Here is a 20,703-nt window from a genome sequence, read left to right as displayed (position 1 = left end):
TGGATGGGTCAAAGTGTTTTTGAGTTAGACCTTTGAGAACGATGTTAAGATCCCATGGAGGAGAAGGATCTTTAACCGGGGGGGGGGGGGTCCCAGCAGACAAATGCCCTTCAGGAAGGCCTTACATAACCTAGATGCAGCAGTTGAACCCAACAAATCCTCAGAATGAAAATTGGAAATAGCAGCCAACTGAAGTTTAATAGTAAAAAATATAGCACCTTCTCAAAAAGCGAGGCTAGGAAAGAGAAGACAGCTGAGAGAAGAGCTGAAAATGGATCAATGTTCTCCTTGGACACACAGTATGTGAACCTCTTCCACTTGCTTATACAAGTCTTTTTGTTACAGGGTTTCCGGGAGGCCAACACAATGTCTCTAAAAGAGGAAGTAAGCCTTGATCTCTGTAAATTACTGGAACTGGAGAAACCAAGCAGTCAATTTGAGGGTGCGGCGATTCAGATAACCTTCTGATGGGTGAAAGAGAAGCTCCCATCTGGATTCCAGGATCTATGGAGGATATTTCAGATGAGACCAGAGAAAGGGGAACCAAATCTGACGAGACTACTGGGGGCAATGAGGATTACTTAAGTCTTCAGACATTTTGCTTTCTGTAGAAACTTGGGGATTAAGGGTAGAGAAGGATAAGCAAAGAGGAGACCATGGGGGCCAATCATGAACTAGAGTATCCTTCAGGGACGACCCCGCAGGGGGGAATGAGAGCAAAATACCCACTGCATTTGTTGTTCTGAGGAGAAGCAAACAGGTTGCAGCAAGGTTGTCCCAATGGCTGAAAATCAAGTTTGCTATCGACTGGTTGAGGGACTACTCATTAGGAGTCAGCATGAACCTGCTGAGTTTGTCTGCAAGGATGTTGGGCTTGCCCAGTATGAAAGTTGCAAGTACAAAGCAGTCTGTAGATATTGCCCACTCCCATACCCTCATGGTCTCTCTGCACAAGGGATACGAATGGGTTCCCCACTGTTTGTTGATAAACCAGACTACAAACGTGTGTGTGTGTGTGTGTGTGTGTGTGTGTGTGTGTGTGTGTGTGTGTGTGTGTGTGCGCGCATGTGCGTATGTGAAATGCAATTGTTCCTAGAGGGAGAATGTCCTGAAAGGCTTGCAATGTGAGGACTGCCCTATCTCCAGAACATTGATATGCAATTTGGTCTCTAAAATCAGTCCACGTGCCTTGGACCATCTTTCCCTGGAAATGCCTCCCCCCCACCTCAAATGGAAAGCGTCCATGGTCGCTGTGGGGTAAGGGAGAAGGAATGGCCTGCTGATCACCATGTCATCGGAAGGAAACCTCCATCGAAGACGCATTCTGCAAATGGGAGTCAGCTTGATAGGAACAGATCAAGGCTGGTACAGAATAGACCATTGAAACGCCAGGGTCCATTGAAACACTTGCATAAAAAAGCTCGCTAACAGGACCAGAGTAATAGCAGCTGCCACGGACCCAAGAGCTTGAAGTACTAGTCTTGTTCCTTTCGCAACAGCGGTAAAATGGACTGGCCTATAACCATTCGGAACTTCACTTTCTTTACAAATTCAGGTTGCTTAGATCCAGGATGGGGTCTTAGGTCCACGGTTTTCTTTGGCACTAAAAACAAGTGAAAGTAAGTTCTGAATCCTTTTTGCTTGGTCAGGACCTCTTGGATGACATGTTTGCAGTAGGTTTTGAATCTCTGGAACTGCATACTCCCTTTGACTGGGTGGATCATCAGGGAGTGAGTATTTGGCGGTTGAAGGAGGAAGGGAATATAACAACTTCTGGATAGGATTCTAAGCACCCAATTGTTTTTTGTTGTTGCAAAGAAACACAAAACACTGTTGCGAAAAAAAAACTAACCCCCCCCCCCCGACTGCCTCCAAAGTTAAGTAATCAGGCAGCACTTCAGGAGCGCTGAAAGGGCTAAGTCAGAGAAAGGATCCCTGAAGCCCTGATTTTCTAGTCCCCCTCTGCCCCTAGGGTGTGGTCTTCCCATTAAAACTTCCATCTCTGCGTCTGGAGGAAGAATTTTTGCACTGATCCTGGAAAGACCCTAGGGATTTCCAGAACCAGGTTTTCTTGCCACCTCGCTGATTTCTGGAGAAAGTATGCTGAGGGACTGAAAACTTGACCCCAATGGCAGACAGAGTCTTCCCTTCTTGCTCACTGCTGGTAAGGGCATCTTTAACAGAAGGTCCAAATAAAGAAGAACCATTGAAGGGGTGTCAATGAATGATACCTAGAAGGGTTCCGCAAAGTCACAAAGCCTCATCCAGGCATATTTTCTAACTGCAATAACGGAACTGGCTGCCCATGTGACACTGATATGGAATGAGAGATGAGTCTCATGGAGAAATTAGACAGGGAGGAAAGAGTAGCCAGTAGGGGAGACGCTTTCCCAAAGTTCTCCTCTGACATGGTCTCTGCTAGAGAGTCCGACAACTCTTACCAGATCTCTCTGCAACAGGATAAAGTGTGCCAGATAATTTAACTCTCCGCAAGAAGGCAGCAGAGGCATAAATGTGATTCCCAATGAGGACAAGATAGCACCCTGGACATGTGGGTGATGCTTCCCTCAAATGGCAGTGAGAGCTACTTCTAATAGGGATAAAGGGCTTCAAGCCCTTTACTTTACTGGAATATAAGAATGAGTCAAGCCCCAGTTATCCACCCATGTTGAGGGAGAACCCCTCAAATAAAGCAGTGATCTCTGGACATGTGGGTGATGCTGCCCTCAAATGGCAGCGAGAGCTACTTCTAATAGGGATAAAGGGCTTCAAGCCCTTCACTTTACTTGAATATAAGAATGAGTCAAGCCCCAGTTATCCACCCATGTTGAGGGAGAACCCCTCAAATAAAGCAGTGATCTCTAGAATAACAAGCCCAACTCATCCCTTCTGTTTCCACCCTCTTACACAGAAAGAGAGATAAAAGGTGGTCATAAGCAGGGGTGTGGATCCTTTATAAAGAAATGGGAAAGACAGGGAAGGGCAAGAGGATCTCAAATAATCAGGAAACTCAGAGGAGGTGGTACATCAGGATTAGAAATACATTCAGTTTAACTCATTTTCCACATGGACAGAGCACCCTAGTGTAAACAGACAGTTGTCAAAACAAATGTTAAAGATCCCCCAAAGAAGGATTCTTCATAAGGAATGGGCAAAACATCACATCAACTAGGGGCTGTCGACCTATCAGCACTGATCTCTCCACCCTCCTGCCCACAACGCTTAACTGGCAGTGCGACCAAGCAACAGGAGCCCAGAATCTCCAAATGCCCACACTACCAACCAATTAATAAGTACAGGATACTAGTACTTCTCATGGAAAACTACTCTGATGTGAGTGGAGTAGGAGCCTTCCAGCAGATCCAAACCTAAATTGCTGAATATCAGCTCAATGGAAAAAGTTTCTATAAGGTCATGGCCCTGACAAGGAGCCAAATGGCGTCTCACAAAGCTAAAGGTCACAGGTATCCCTCCCTCATTAGGGTTGGAGTTACACACCTAATTCCCTTAAAAAACACAGTAGAGAACAGCTACAAAAACAATGGCAATCCTCTCATGGGAAGATCTGTCAATATTTCAATGATGATTTGAGAATCTTTAAATGAAATGAAGCGAGTCACAGGAACTAACAAGCTTATCCTTTCCCCATCAGAAGGGAGAAAAGGGGGGCAATCAGTGGGGTAGACCCACTCCTGTTTGCCAGGATAAGTTAAACCAAGCTCAAAGTAGGTAAGCTCCCAAAGCAAGAGGGCAGACATGAAACCTCCCACTGGAGTCCTGAAACTATCTTCCTCCACAATGATAACAGGTCCAAAAGAGCACCCCCCCCCCAGCTGTCAACTATGAGGGAAGCTCAGCTCAACCTAGGTAGTCTGTACAATGGAGGAAAAAGAAAAGATAAGCCTCCTTCCTCTCACAGTGCCATTCAAAAGCCATGGCAGGATGAAGAGCACCACCATCAGGTAAGGCAGCACACAACCATTAATGCTGCCCTAGCTCACAGATCCTGGAACATTCACACCTGGGCAGAAGGCACAGGAGATTTAAAGCACACCTCCTGAAGAAAGGCCGTCATGAGACCAGAATGACAAAGGGTGGGAGCTTAAAGGGTCCCAAAAGATTCCTATCACTAGAAGATACATCGCTAAACTCATAAGAGGTTATTTTCATCAGGCATCTTGTGGACCATCTCCCCCTACCCACACACACCTATCACTCTTTCTACCTTAATTTAAACACAGGATCATTAAGACAGACCCTTTCCAGTCTAGCATTAAGCACCAATGTTCCTTCTAGGTTAAGATGTAGCCCATACTTTGCATAAAGCTGGTATTTCAGCCATGTCTTCCCTCCTCCTCTTACAAAACCAAGCCTTCACCCACCTCCAAATTATCGACCACCACAGCCAGTCATTACACACCTTTACCTCTTGTTCTTCTGTGTAATGTATTCTTATAAAGGCAAAACTAAAAATGCTGCTTCCAAACCCATCTCTTACTGCCTCGCTCCGCTACCACCATGGATTTACTTGCAACCATTATAGCCATATTACCTGACAGTTGAGTAGTGCCTGCATGTTCCAAAACAAGTTTCCATGCCTGGTCCTTTATGATCAGTTTGATCATTAAGTTTTATGTTTAAGCCTTGAAACAAGTTTCACTAAAATCTGGCATCTCCTTTTTGCTTGCCTTTACTCTTACCCTCCTAATCGACAGTGTTTTCAATCAAAAGCCTCTTCTATCCCCTTAATGGATCTCATCACCTTCACTTCCTAACCCATCCACTTCCACAAAACTAAGTTCTCACTCTGTGTGGCTGCATTCTTCTCTGTAATGCAATTATAATTACTTCCACATTCTCCCTTTGCTATTCCGATAAAACTTCCCGGTTGTCCTTCATCCACCCTCTCACATTTCTTCAAAGTGTCCCTCTCTTCATGCACACGTCCTTCTGCATGGCTACCTTTAAGTCAAGCCATTTAACACTTTTTAATTCACTTCAAATCTTGACCTCCTTTCAGGTCTTCATGTTATTCTTTACCACCACACCTGTCTGCACCTCTGACACCTGTTCTAATGCCTTCCTATCCTCTACCTCTCATCTTTATCTTTTCCCAATTCAAGGTGAGAGTCATCTAGTTGAGTGGCATAGAGCTGTGATTTCTAAGATATATAATGGTAGAATACGTATCACTATTAGAATGCTCGGTCAAAATGTTTTACTTAAACAGCATTGCAGAGGGCAGCCAGCTTCATGGTGATGTTGGAACAGAACCAGAGTGCTCCCAAGTTATAAGATCAACCGTCTTAACTGGCTCCATATGGGGGAGGGGGTTCTAAAAGTTACTCAGGCCTTTTTTTCAGAAACTACGTGGGGCTGATGGAACAGGAGCTTGGGATCAGAACCACATGATCCTGAATGCCTCTGTAAAGGTGGGGGTCATCCAGAGGGTGAGTTATTACACATGCCAATCTCTGAGAAAGTCAACTCAATGTCTTCCGACTTCTCATAAGAATACGAATGTAAAGGAGACCAAAGTCTCCACTGCCCATGAGGGAATGCTCATGTGCAGTAAAGCATAAAGACTAGCTAATGACTAACAAGGGTGTTTGGCAAAGGACAGGGAGTCAGCAAGTGATGGCCTATTGTGACTCGCACTAGAACAAGGTCTGTGCTGGACCAGGTGCTGGCTTCAAACCATAGCTTCTTAGGTGTGTAACCCTACAGTCATCACGGAAACTTTCACTACACAACAAATGTCTGCTTAATATTAAGTCGATACCTTGAGACATCATTAGCTAGGATCTACTGCTTTGTTTAGGCCTAGGGGGTCCAATCAATACCAAGAGTTGAGTCATTGGCCTCTAGTACCATTGATCAGTGACCATTTTTCAGTATCATGTTGTTCATTCATAGGTTGCTACAGACTGAATCCGAGGTTTGGCTATGCAAGAACCTCGGAATACAATCCCAAAGGCAGGTGCCAGGGTAGGACAAACTCTGGTCCCTTCATCCTCTGGTGAAGTGAAATATTAGTGCAGACTGAAGCCTTTACTAGCCAAGGATGAATGCAGCACTTGCAAGGATCTGGAAAAGTCTTTTTAAAAATGGGCTTACCTTTTGCAAGGGCTAGTCCATGAAATGCTCTTTAAGTGCTTGTCCCTATGGGAATGCTTTAATGTATCTGTATACGACCGCCATCTTTTTGATCACAAGGTGGGCTAAAAATTTCTATACACAATGCTGTTAAGTGACAGGAAAAACAAAAGCTGGCACTTCAACTAAAGAGACTGGATAACACAGCTGGCACTTGCACGAGTTTTTAACACTCCGCCTCATCCCATGTGAATAATGGAACTGTCAAGGTAGAAGTTGGCTTGTAAACAGATCACCCCATAGATATTTAGGGAGTTCAGACATGCAAATGTAAAACTTCACAGGTGTCAGCATGGATGTGATCCAAACTGAGTATGGAACAGCAAAAAAAAACCTGGAAGGCCTTTGTACTACTGCAGCTGATATGTTAGGATACCAGAAAGGGCATACATGTATTAATATAGGATCGTTAAAGTTCTTTAGATGCATGATGATTGGTAGAAATGAACCCAGCTGGGGGGTGAATCAAAAATGTCTCCGTCTTCTCAAAGTATGCAAACAGTACTAATGGCACTCATGGCTTTTCACATGACGATGCCTACCTGTTATGTCTAGACTGAAAGTCCGAGTAACCAAGGAGGTGTTCGTCAGGAAAATTTTCTGATGAGTTAGGCTCAGATAAAATCCTTCTCTCAAGGGACACTGGCATGGACCAAGGAGTTGCTGTTATTTTTTTGGTGGATTTCTTTGTGTTCTTCATTTCACTGGAAGCAGGTCTCTGCTTTTTGACTGGCTCTGCATAAAGTGAATAAATTAGAACAGTGAACAACATGCAGAATACTAAGAAATCACTCAAAGTAATTAACACAGCAAGACAAACATTCATAAAATGCTCTTTCATTACATCCTTGCTGCTAAGATGTTAATAATTCAAACAGTAAATTGGATTGGTTGGAGGAGATCTTTACAGAAGGTGTAAAAGGGTAAAGGCATCTCATGGTGTAAGAGTCAGGGCATGTTTCCCCCCTCTGTGTACTCATTAAACCACCATGCTTGCTGACCATTAAACCCCTCTGACAATTCCCATTTGCTTCTAGAAAGGTGAGAGTATCCAGTACAACAAGGCAGCCATGAGTGGATTTTACAGTATGGCCATAACCTCTGGGCTTGCAGATGATGCAAGCATCTGTACCATTGTTGGGAACGCCTGTACTAATACATAAGCATGCATGCAGCCTTACTTACCCACTTAACGGCTGTATTTAACTTGCTTTACCTCACCCATGCCTCTACTATTCCTGTAACATGCCAACAAGATAGGTTATTTTTGGCACAAACAAGGGAAACTGACTAAGCTTAAAATGGCCTGCAAGGGCAGCTAGCCTAAAGCTTACCTATGAACCTATACTTTGGGCACAGTCTTCTCACTTCAACCCTGGAGCAACAAACCTTACAGGATGGGAGCCAACAAACTACGCCCCCCAGTCAGGTGCACTGGAAAAAATAAAATTAAGCCTCTCCCTCCTCCAACCCAGCTCTTCCAGAACCCAAGCAACTACATGAATTCTATTAATTTGGGTTTTAGTTAGGGCTCTGTCTCTGCACCACACAGCCACACTTCTGAATGCTCCATTGACACATTTCTTACCTGTTCAGCCAGCTGATGGAAATTAATGTAGATCTAGGGAAAAAAAGTCTTCACTTGTAGAACTGTATGTTACTACTACTACAATTTCAAAATAGTTCCATCTTACAGATCGTATAAAAACTTCCTCTCAGCAGTTTCTTCAACAAAAATACTGATGAGGAAAGCGAAATAGTTACAACCAAATTTAACAGGGTAAGACTGATATAACCAAAGGTTTCACAGATAAGTGCATTCTCCCTTTTATTCCCTCCTTAAGGCAGCTTTTTCATGGCAGGAAATAAGAGTTAAGTGAGTCTTATAAACCGTGAGAAAGGGTTATGCAGCTGATTTTTGTAAAACTACAAATATATTTTGTTCACCCAGCATGTTCACATTATGTACAAGATCTTAAGATTGAATGGATTACTTGTAAGTCTCAAACTGCACAAATCACAGACACTCCAAAGCAAAAAGTATGGAAGTTTAAGATAATAGCTTTCATCCAAATGTAAAAAAAAAAGTTATGTACTCACCATAACGTTCCATCTGTGTTGTCCATTTTCATTTATCCTTGCCATATGAGTTTGGTTCCAATACTGGAACCAACTCGGCCGTTACTACAGCTCACGCCAGCCAAAAACTCTCGAGCTTCACCTCTACTCACAATCCCTCTCTCCTAATTACCACAGATTGAGTTTGTAGAGAATGTATAGAAAACAGATAAGGAAGCCTGAAGGGAAGCCACATCTGTTATGCTTTAAAGGTCACAGTAACTAGAAGATACATTATCCATTCCACCAAAAATTGTCAGAAGGCCAGGGGATGGAGGGAGAGAAGTCAAAGATAAATGAAAATGGACAACACAGATGGAATGTTATAGTGAGTACACAACTTATCTTCTGATGTCAATTTTAATTTTATTGTTGACGTATGGGACAGAGTCCCCAGCTACCGTAGATGTTGGGAGGATTCATGGAAGGTTATTCCCGAGCACCACTGAACCAAAGGATGCTCCTCCCTTAAAGACAAAGACCAATTTGTAATGAGTAACAAAGGTATGGGAAGAAGGCCAAGTAGATGCTGCACATATATCAACCACTGAAGCTCTAGATTGGAAAACTGCTGAAGTGGCTACGCATCTTGTTGCATGGGCTTTCATGGGCCTACGCAAAGCAATTTTGTTCTTATCAAAGATAACTGAAATACAATCCTTTAGCCATCTGGCTACAGTCACCTTGCTGACTGGCTTACCAAACCTTGCACTGGAAAAGGAGACAAATAATATGTAGATTTTCTCATGTCTTTCATCCTGTGAAGATATAAGCATAATTGTATGTGAACATCTAGTAAATGCAAGGGATATTCACCTCCGGAAAAGTTAGGAAAGAATACTGGTATATTAACAACTTGGTTAATATTAGAGACTCAGACTACCTTGGGTAGGCAGGAGGGGTTTGTTCGTAAAGAAGCTATCTTTGTGAAAAGTCAGATAAGTTGGTTTACATGACCAGGCCTGAATTTCTGAAATCCTTCTAGCAGAGGTTATAGCCATGAAAAACGATTTTTTCCATGACAAAAACTTTGTGTCATTTACTGCCGAGGGTTCAAAGAGAGAATGTACAATGGTTTGCAACACTAGGCTCAGATCCCAAGGTGACATAGGGTCCTTGAAAAGAAGTTTCAACAAAAAAGTGTCCCTTTTAAAAAGGGCTTACAAAGTCTATGACAAGCTAAAAAACGTTTTTCCAAACCATCGTGGAAATTCAAAATTGCTGCTAGTTGTAATTCTGATGGTAGAAGGGGAAGTTCCAGCATTAAAAAGAGGCTAAGAAGTCTAAAATATTTTCTATAGAAGCAGAGAAGAGGTCAATATCTTTTTCACGAGCCCAAATGGTAAATCTATTTCATTTGCTAGAATATAGTTTACGGTTGGAAGGATTATGAGAAGATAGGGGGATGTGGCATAACTGGGAGGAAAGATTTAGATACCTGGCAACTAATGGAATTGGAGAAACCATGCTGTCTGCTTGAGGTTATAAACGTCCAGGTGAACAAGTCCATATGGATGAGACAGAAGGTCCAGAGTCCAAGGTTGTTGAATCAGAGGAGGCCAAAAAGGGGAACAAAATCTTGTAAGGCCAAAACGGGGCAATGAGGATTACTTCTCTTCAACCAGAGTGCTTTCTTTTCTGTATGAATTTTGGAATTAGAGAGTTATCGGGGGGAAAGGCATACAACAGACTGGGGGGTCAATTGTGGAGGACAGTGTCTCTTTGCGACTTCCTGGAGTGGGGGTGAATCAGGGTGAAGCAATTACTGCACTTGTTTAGGGGAGAAGCGAACAGGTTGCAGCAAGGCTGACCCTACTGACTGAGAAAATTCTTTCCGCCACTTCGGGATTGAGAGACCACTCAGACTGAAGGATATGTCTGCTCAGTTTGTCTGCAATCACACTGAACTTCCTGGAATGTGCATTGCTATTAGAAAGTAGTTGGAAGCGATAATTCACTGCCACACCAAGTGCTTCTCAACAAAGGGAGTAAGACTTGGTTCCTCCCTGCTTATTGATGTACCAATCTACTGACATACTGCCCGTTTGAACTGCAATTGTTCCCAGAGGATCAGCTGTCTGAAAGGCCTGTAACGCTACAAGCACCGCTCTTAGCTCCAGGACAGTGATATGTAAGTTGACCTCTAAGGGGAACCAAGTGCCTTGGACAGTCTTGCCAGGAAAATGTCCCCACCCCACCTGGGAGGAATCTATGGTCACTGTGGCTGTGGGTTCTAGGCAGAGGGGAATTTGTTCGGGAAGAATCTATCAAAGTAGATCCTTTTTGCAATAACTGGTGATCAGAATCTGCTCAGACATGGGTTAATGTAGCACAGACCATTGAGATGCTAGCAGCCATTGTAGTATTCTCATGTGAAACTTGGCTAGAGGAACTAGAGTTGTAGACACTGCCATCGAGCCTAGAGCTGGCAAAATTAGTTGAGCAGGAACTTCTTGCTGTGGATTATCTTCTAAACCTGGGTAATAATTCTTTGGAGTCGCTCTGAAGGAAGGCATGCTATGGTTGTTATATTTTAAACTGCCCCTATAAACTCTAGATTCTGAGTTGGAGTCAATTAGGATTTCTTGTGATTTACAGCAATTCCTGGGTGGGCAGAGATGTTGTGTGTAATCCATTGCTTCTATCAAACAATGCCTGGTCGAAGAGGTAATGAGCCACTCATCCAAGTACAGAAACACCCAGAATCTGTGCAGTTTCAAGTGAGCTGCTACTACTGCCATGCATTTGGTAAACACCATGAGACTGTGGCGAGACCGAATTGGTAATGACTGGCTCCCAGCCAGAAGCAGAGGAACTTCCTGGAGCACTTGTCCATCTTTATATGGTGATACACATCCTGAAGATCTATCGAGCACATCCAGTTGCCTCTCCTCAAAAAGGGAAGAATGGATTGTACCATGACCGTCCAGAATTTTGTTGAACTGATCTGTTCAGTACACTGAGATCCAAAATCAGTCTCCAGTCCCCGATCTTTTTTGGCATTAAAAAGAATCCAGAGTATGTTCTGGATCCTCTCTGGTCTGGTAGGACTTCTTAGAGGACTCTCTTGTTCAGCAGTTCTAGAAATTCAAAAACTGCTTGATCCCTCTGATTGGGTTGGACACTGAGTATTTTTTTTTTTTTTGCATACAGTGGGAGGATGGGAAAAGGGTATGGTATAATCTCTGGATACAATCAGTTGCACACAAACATTTATGTTTAGCCAGACGTTTAAATGCAAGGATAAGCGTCTCCTGACTGCCTAAAGAGGAAGACAATCAGGCCTTTCAGGAACATTGAAAGGGCTTATTCAGAAAGGAATCCCTGAAGCCATGGTTCTGCGGATCACCTCTGCCATGTGGGTGGCCATGTGGCTGGACATGTGGCTCTCCCTCTTTTACTGGGGGAATTGCCTGCAAATGTGTCCCGGGAAGACCCTTTGGATTTTTTTAATCACAACTTTCCACCGCTTCTCTGATACCCAGAAAAGGATCTTTGGGAGGTGGAAAAACATACACCCACAGCAGAAAGGGTCTTACCATCCTTCTCACAACAGGATAAATTCTCTTACTTTTGGGCCAAACAAAGATGATCCGTAAAAGGGTGAATTGACAAATAAAAGCTTAAATGGCTCTGCAAAGTCACAGGCGCATCTAGGCGTGTCTCCCTGTGGCTATGCCTTAACCCGCTGCTCCGGATGCCCCCTTGGCTGTATGCACAATGAGCCTCATGGACAAATCAGACAGACTCCAGGGTGGCTAGCTGGGAGGCAACTTTCTCTTGGAGTCCCTCAGCAACAGCTCCTGCCGGGTATCTGACAACTCCTTGATCAGGTCCCTTTGAATTTTATGGCACATTTCACAAGGCTTCAAAGACCTTAGGGTGAAGGTCAATGGAGAATACATCTGCTTTCCAAATCTATCCATTTACTGAGACTCCCTGTTGTGTGGAAGGATAGATTAACTCTCCTCAGCAAGTTCCTTTTTCATGGCAGCCGCTACAACAATGGCATCCATTGCTAAAACTTTGGCCAAGAAATGCTCATCTTCAGGAGCAAGTAAAATCTTGCTTGGTCTCTTAGGGATAGGTTCAGTGGTGTCTGGAGCCTTCCACACCTGCTGTGAAATCCAATGGATGAGTTTGTTGACGGCCGGAGTCACCCAAGAGATAGACAACAGAGTACTAAAAGTCTGCAGGTAAACTGATTGCTCAGAAGAAATGTTTTGGGACTTCCAGTCACCCCTTTGTTTTAATAATTCTAGGATGTCTCTGAAGCAAACATCTTTAGGTGGTGACCTTGGGGACAGTTTCCCATAATCAAAATCGGTATCTTCAGTGACCAATTCTTGTGGGGAATCGAAGTGCTTCCTCTTGCACTTCCTTTTCTGAGAACCTCCTCAGGAGGATAATCTAGGGAGGTATCAGAAGATGACAGATCCTGTGTCTGAGAAAACCAGAGACTTCTGTGCTCGCTGCCCCAAAGACGGGTTGAATAACAGAGCCAGAGGGGGCATCTGTTCCAAAGAGAAAGGTGCTGACTGAGTCACTGTAAGGGACAGGGCCCTCTCCATAGCCTCAAAGGCTGGACCCCCCCCCCCCCCGAAGAGGAAAGAGAGTCCAGAAGAGAAAGACCGCCTTGGAACAGAGGTTCCCTCCACTCTGAAGAAACTGCCCCCAAGATAGAAGCCAGGGACAAACTAACAAGCTGATGCTTCAAGGAGCAGTGACTGCTCCGAAAAAATTGGAGTAAACTCCTGCACCCCAAACTGACAGGGCAACTACGATCTCCAGTTCCAAAATCACCGAACCGCTCAGGGTAATTACCAGTTCTGAAGAAATGGAGATCTCAGAAGACAGTAGTGTGTGTACCGGAAGACTCATAACGGTAAACTCTGAAAAGTCAGAGGAAAACAGAGGAGTGGTTAACATGTTGAATGAATGCTTGGTTCCTGGACCCAAAGGTGTCAAAGCTGAATGAGGTCCTGTAAATCCTCTCAAAAAAATTTTATTCAAGAGTCTCTCCACATCGAGCCCTGAAAGGCTTTTGGTGGAACAGATCAATGACATGGAGGGAGATTTTGGTCTCTGCAAAAAAAACTTCTGGTAGCTCACCCACAAAAGGGTCGACAGATGGGGAGTAAACAGTCCTAGGTAAAAATTAAATATGGTTAGTTTCAAATATTTGGGATGACATAGCTGGTGCTGTCAAAGTACAAAGCAGTTAAACTCTTCTGCATTGCAGACTTCGACGTAGAAGATTTTGCGATAGTGGCTATAGTACGTGCCAAGGATGTTGTCAGAATCAAGGATTTAGAGCCAGAGACCTCTGGTTCCAAGGAGCCTTTCAGAACAGAGGATTTCAGTGTCACAGATTTCCGTGCTGAGAAATGGGAACAGAAAAGCTCCTCTTTTAACCCTTCTCCAAGGAAGGAGAAGAAATATTGGTCTTACTCATCTGTCACCGATATGGCCTCTCCAAAGGCAGAGGGAAACAAACCCTTCAAGACAAGGTTTATTGCATCTCTCAACAAGGGCTCTACGAATAAACCTGTGGCAGATACTGCAGTTCTCCTGCAAATGCACAGGTCCCGAGCAATATAAACAAAGTGTAAATCTGAAGAAGGAATCTTGTGGCCGCACTGCTATCTTTTTAAAGCCAGAAGGGGCCTTAGCTTTCTCAGCCATATCAGAAAAGCACAGGCGAGAAGGCACGTGCACACACATGGCAGGAAATTGAAAAGGAGAGAGAGAGAGAGTGTGCGTGTGGGGGTGTGTGTGTGGGGTGTGTGTGTGGGGGTGTGTGGGGTGTGTGTGTGGGTGTGCGTGTGTGTGTGTGCGTGTGCGTGGGTGTGTGTGGGGGTGTGTGTGTGGGGGTGTGTGTGGGGGTGTGTGTGGGGGTGTGTGTGGGGTGTGTGTGTGGGTGTGTGTGTGTGTGTGTGTGTGTGTGGGTGTGTGTGGGTGTGTGTGGGTGTGTGTGTGGGGGGGGTGTGTGGGAGGAAAGGAAAAGTACAGTTGTGTACACTTAAAATAAATGTAGATGTCATAGTGTATTCACTGTTGCAGTCATTACATTAGGGTAATCTGCTGCCAGGTTGCCCTCAGTTGGCCTGATTAACAAAGTGTTGGGTCCAGCGTCAGTTGCTGTCCCTTCTTCCATGACGTCAGGGGTATAAAACACGCAGCCGACGCCATTACATCAGTTTTTCTTGCCTCAGATGTGAGGTGCCCCCCTAATGGGGAGCAAAATAAAATTAAACACAAAAATATACCTCCAAGCAAAATCAAATACACGAAAAAGGCTTTTAAGCATAGTAAAAGAACGTAGAGAAAAACAGGGAGCTGGAGGGAGGGTAACCAGGACTGCAACAGTGAATACACTTTAACATCTACATTTATGTTAAGTGTACATAACTGTACTATGTTCATGTTTCACTGTGGCAGTCATTACATTTGGGTAGATTCCCAAAGCTATGGTTGGGAGGATGGATTTATACAGCATTAGGACCAGCGATAAGGCCCTGCAAGTCAGCAGTGGCAAAGCCAGCTCTGGATTAAGAGAAAATTGGTAAATGATGATGCTTGGTGAAAGTATGAACTGAACTCCAAGTAGCAGCTTCTAGAGTATACCTGGTAGGAACACCTCTGAGAAAGGCTGCAGAAGTAGATGCAGCCATAGTGGAATGAGATCTGATCCCCTGGGGGGTAGGTTTTCCATGGTGCTTATAGCAGAAATGAATGCAATGGCTTATCCATTTAGAAATAGTCTGTTTTGAAATGGCCTTTCCCTCTGCCCCCGCAGCAAATGCTACCAGCAGTTGTTCAGATTTTCTTAGAGATTTAGTCCTGTCCAAGTAGAATCTAAGTTGTCTGTGCACATCCAGTGAATGTAGAACCCATTCCCCTTTGTTCTGCGGATTGGGAAAGAAAGTTGGCAAATGAATGGACTGATTAAGAGCCACACTAGATACCACTTTGGGCATGAAGGATGGATTTGTCCTGAGTGACACCCTATCCACATGAAAGATGATGAAAGGCTCCACTGCCATAACAGCCTGTAACTCAGATAATCCTTCTAGCTGAAGTGATTGCTAGAAGGAATGCTATTTTCCAAGAAAGAAATTTTAAGTCTGCAGTAGCAGCTGGCTCGAAAGAAGGTAAAGAGAGTTTCTCCAATACAAAGTTAAGATCCCAGGCTGGGGTTGGAGCTCTCTTGGGTGGTCTCAAGTTTTTGGCTCCTCTGAGGTACTGCTTGAGCAGAGGATGAGAGAAGAGGGGAGGTTCTGTGTTATGAGCTGAAATGGCTGAGGCAGAGATTTTAATGGAGGAAAAAGACAGGCCCTTGTGAAGCATCTCAGTTAAGTATTGTAAAATCTGAGGTAAATTGAGCTCTGCTGTGCTCATTCCTTGAGACAGATTCCAAGCACAAAATCTGTTCCATTTGTCAGCATAAGATTTGCTAGTACTAGGTCTTCTCGCCTCCAAGATGACACCCATCACAGGTTTGCTGAGGGTGAATTTAAGTGATTAGCCAAGCTGCAAGGTTCAATGTTGGGAGCCGAGGGTGCAGAATTTGGTTCTCCTGCTGAGACAGTAAGGAAGGTGTCTGAGGCAGGTGCCATGGTGACATTTGTGACACTGCACAGGAGTGGGTACCAGTGTTGGTGTCGCCAGTTTGGAGCAATCAAAATCATTCTTGGTTTGTCCTTTGACTTTCAGCAGAACTTTGGAGAGCAGAGGGAAAAAGGCGTAGACTGATGGGTTTTTCCAGCTGAATGACAGAGCATCCAATTTTCCTGGCTTTTTTGTGAGGAATCCTTGTGCAAAATTTGTCCAATTGGTAGTTGTGGGGGGAGGCAAATAGATCTATGTCTGGGCTCCCCCATTTGCTTGTCAACATGTTGAAAATTCATGGTTCCAGTCTCCACTCGTGTGGGTCTATGAGATTTCTGCTTAGTCTGCCAGTGTATTCAGTTTTCCTGGCAGGAATTGAGCTTGTAGTTGCACTTGGTAGCTCAAGGCAGTGTTACACAATGCCATGGCTAGTCTGCAGAGGAGTAGGAATGTGTACCTCCTTGCTTGTTTATGTACCACATAACTGTGGTGTTGTCCGTCTTTCCCATTAGTTGTCCTGGATGAATGTAGTCCTTGAAGGCTGTCAGAGCATTCTGTACAGCTAACATTTCTTTTTGATTGATAAGCAGGTGCATTTGATTTGGGTTCCATTTGCCCTGAATGCACTTCCCTGCCAGGTGAGCCCCCCCATGCATAGTCTGATGCATCTATAGTTAAGGTTTGGGCGGCAGGGGGTAGTGTGAATGGCAGTCCCTTGTTTTGGTGGCAGGCCTCTGCCCACCATATGAACTCCAGCCATAGACAAGGTATGATAGGAATCATTATTTCCAGGCTGTGACAATGTTGACTCCATAGACTTTTTAAGTACCACTGAAATTTCCTCATATGCAGTCTTGCATATGTAATTAGAAGAATGCAGGAGGCCATGAACCCCAAGGCTTGCAGTATTCGTCTTGCAGATAGCAGGGTTTTTGTGGCCACTTGTTTTAAGTAAGTTACCAAATTAATTTGCTTTTCTGGCGTGAGGAAAGCCATCTGGGCAGTTGTATTCAAGCTTGCACCCAGGAATGTAATCTGTTGAGAGGGTACCAGTTATGATTTTTTTTATGGTGTACCCTAGACAAGTTAGAACCCTTTTTACAAATGCCAGATCTATAAGGATGGCCTTGTTTTCTACCTAAATTAGACAATCTTCCAGGTATAGATATATTTGAATATTTCTGTGTCTGCAGAATGCAATTACTGGAGCCAGGCACTTTGTGAATACCCTGGGCGCAGTAGACAAGCCAAAGGGCAGTACAGAGAACTGATAATGCAAATGGCCTGCTTTGAAGCGTAGGTATCTTCTGCAAGATTTCCTGATTGGGATATGCAGGCAAGCTTCTTTTAAATCTAGAGTCGCCAACCAGGCATCTTTGCCTAGCATAGGATGTAACTGGTGAAGAGTCAGCATCTTGAAATTTGGAATATCCAGAAAGGTGTTTAGAGTAGACAGGTCCAGAATTGGACGCCAAGATCGGTCTTTTCTGGGTACCAGGAAAAGCCTGGAATACAAACCTTGTCCCTTTTCCTCTTCTGGTACCGGTTGAATAGCCCCCGTGTTTACGAGGGAAAATACATGTTTCTGAGCCTCTGCCCACCTGTATGGGGTTGGCAACGTGTGGAAATATAATCTGTATTCCTGGGACACTGTTTAAAACCCATTTGCCCTAGGTTATGAGTTCTCAGTTTCTTGCAAGAAAAGCAATCTTTCCCCCCAAAGTGGCGACTGAAAGGAAAGTGCTTGGCAATTTTAAAGGAAAGCCATTGATACTGTTTACCATAGGGGGGTGACTTATTTCCAGATTTGGAAGTGGATGCCCCCCCATTGCTTAGTTCTGAGTCCCTTGTAACTGAATCCTGGTGCTTTTAGTGTGTCTGGGTTTGGTTTGAGAGGATCTGGAAGGAGCTGGAAAACACATATTCTTAGTAGGCCAGTGCCTACTAAATCTTGGAGGTTGCACTTGTAAGAAATCTTTTACAGTTTGCATAGATTTAGCTTTATCTTCCATCTTTTTTAGAACTTCTTCAGCCTTATTGCCAAACAGGTGGTCCTGATTTAAAGGAGCATCCAAAAATTTTGATTTAACATGATTAGGCAGAGATTGCTCCTCAAGCCAAGCATGTCTTCTAAGCACAGACCCAGTAACCACAGCCCTGCAAGAGGCCTCTAAAGAATCAAAACCACAATGCAAAGTATGTTTTCCAACTTGTTCAGCAGAATGCAATAAATCCTGCAAATCTTTATTTTCCACATAGTCAGAAATCAAAATCATTTTCTGTTTAAGCAGTCCCATAATATGCTGTTGATATTTTAGCATATGAAATTGGCAGTTTAAAGCCCTGATTGCCAAGGTTGCAGAAGTATAAACCTTTTTACCCCATCTATCCAGTGCCCTGGAGTCTCTAAAAGAAGGGGCAGGATTTTTAGCAGTAGAAGCCTTAATGCCCTTGGGCCCCTGAGAAATTGTTTCTGGATCCGTAACAGGATTTTTAAAAAGGAACTTGTGGGACTCAGGAACCCTGTAGTATCGATCGAGTTTACTAGAAGCCGGAAGCACGGAATCAGGAGCTATACTGGTTTCTGAAAACACAACAATGTCTAGTACAGGAGGTATAGCCAAAGGCCTATGCTGAGGTAGGAGAAGGAAATCCCTAAGCCTCTTTTTAGATTCAGAAAATTCCTGACTTTCCCAGTGGAAATACTCCCTTAAGGTATGTAAAGTTTCCACAAAAGAAAAATCCTCGGGGGGGGGGGGGGGCAGAGGGTATGGAATCCTCTACATCAGAATCCTCATAAGTAGGCATGGACAAATCCAGGTCATAGGAAGAATTAGAAGAAACAGAGTCCTGATCAGAAGATTCATAGGAGGGGGGGGGGTTACTACCCCTGATTAGAGTAATAACATCTTACGCCATTTTGATCATTTGTTTTTTAGGCATAGGGGCCTGAACATGTGGCCTGGGCATCGGTTTTTTAGACATAGATTGAGATTTAGGCCTTAGAATAGAAGGTGGAGTTGGTTTAATATGCAAGTCTGTAGGCCTGAAAACACCCTCAGAAAATGGTGCCTGCACAGTGGCTCTGGACCCATCCAAGGTAGAGACATCCGCGGGTTCCATAGGTGAAGCATCTCGTGGCATACTGGACTCCAAATGGGTCTCAGCAGAGGCCTGCTAGTCCAAAGTAGCGGGTATCCAGGGCTGCAAAAGCGCCTCACTGAGTACCGGTGAACTGGCGAATGGCTTAGAAGCGTTGTCATAAGTTTTGGACCTCAATGGCCTGTCTCTTTCTTTGCGTTTTTTTTTCCCGGAATTCCGGTAGTTGGGTGGCTAACTGACGCCATGTCTGGATAATTAAACAGAGAACCAAAATAATTAGAGGCAAAAATGTACCGACAACAGATAGTGCACTGATTAAAGCACAAAACCAACAGCAAGGTACGTCGTGGTCAGGGCCTAGGCAAGGAATACAGTACAAATGAAAATCTTTATGAGGTATTTGCTTCCCACAAGTAATGCAATTATTAACTTTTACTGACATTGGTAAGGAGCAAGAAAATGTTTCCCCAACGGGGTACTTAGCTTTAAGTTGAAGACCTCTGTTCTGAAACTCGAAAACGAAAATTTCTGGAGTTGGCCGACCGGCACCTGTGACCTGCTTCTGCTTCAGGCACCGCATGGCAAGAAAGACTGATGTAATGGCGTCAGCTGCAAGTTTTAAACCCTTGACGACCTGACGTCATGGATGAAGGGACAGCAACAGACGCAGGACCCAAGACTTTGTTAATCAGGCCGACTGAGGGCAACCTGCCAGCAGATTACCCTAATGTAATGACTGCAACAGTGAAACACGAAGAACATCCATCAACAATGACAGCGCAAGAAGTACACCAAAGTGTATGTAAAGAGGCCATCAACAATGATAGTAAAGAAATAAACTCACGTGTATGAAAGAAAGGTTAAATAGTAGCTAAAGGGTAGAGAAACAACAGAGAAAAGTTAGAGAAAAAACTTGAAGAAATAAGAAAATATTACCTAAGCAAAAAAACTTAAGAGCTCTGACAAAATGCAACTATGTGGAAAAGCAGCAAACGATTTCTGGGGTAAATTAGGAGAGAGGGACTGTGGGTAGAGGTGAAGCTCAAAAGCTTTTGGCTGGTGCAAGCTGTAATAATAGTGGAGTCATTTCCGATACTGTAACCAAACCCACACATCAAGAATAAACTGAAAACTGACATTAGATCAATGGACTTCAGATAAAAAAAAAAAAAAAAAAAAATTCTCTTACATTTTATATCCTGTTAAACACGGACATCTAGTGGATAAACTCGCTAATCATGTTGAAAATGTTAGTCAAATACACACTGTATCAAATAACACGAACAAAAACTTAACAAATCATTCCGTAGACCAGTTGTCAATTAAAACACTGCATAATTTGATTAAAGATAAAACTTTAAATCCTAAACCTAATATTCATTAGTAACTATGGAAATTTTGTTGATCCCTGAAGGGTCTATAGCGTTCAACAGAACTTGCCAAAATAATTCACACCTTTCAATGTGCAATTCCCAGTCACCACCCCTCTCAAAAGGTGGTACCTTTTCCAATATATATATATTTTTTTTAATTCCCCACATACTTTGGGATGTTTATACAAAGCAATGTTGTCCTTTCTCTTAATAGCATATCGGAGCTGATAGATTCTGTGCTCAAGGGAGTTCACCACCTTCCCAATGTAAAATGATTAACATGAATTACATTGGGCTAAATAAACATTGAATTACAATTGTACGTCCCATTGGGGTAAATGGT

General features: G+C 43.7%; 1 protein-coding gene across 1 annotated transcript in view; it reads right to left on the bottom strand.

Annotated features, from left to right (window-relative positions):
- LOC122789619 overlaps positions 1–20,703 on the bottom strand; it is a gene marked incomplete in the record, with an annotated part of 1,015,902 nt that overhangs the window by 480,289 nt on the left and 514,910 nt on the right. The window contains 1 exon segment of the mRNA XM_044057014.1: positions 6,699–6,891. Within this exon segment, the coding sequence (XP_043912949.1) occupies positions 6,699–6,891 (193 nt within the window).

This window comes from Protopterus annectens, chromosome 15.part0 (assembly GCF_019279795.1).
Source record: "Protopterus annectens isolate FY-2018-M chromosome 15.part0, PAN1.0, whole genome shotgun sequence".
Lineage (NCBI taxonomy): Eukaryota > Metazoa > Chordata > Ceratodontiformes > Protopteridae > Protopterus > Protopterus annectens.
This window is presented reverse-complemented; position numbering and strand designations above follow the sequence as displayed.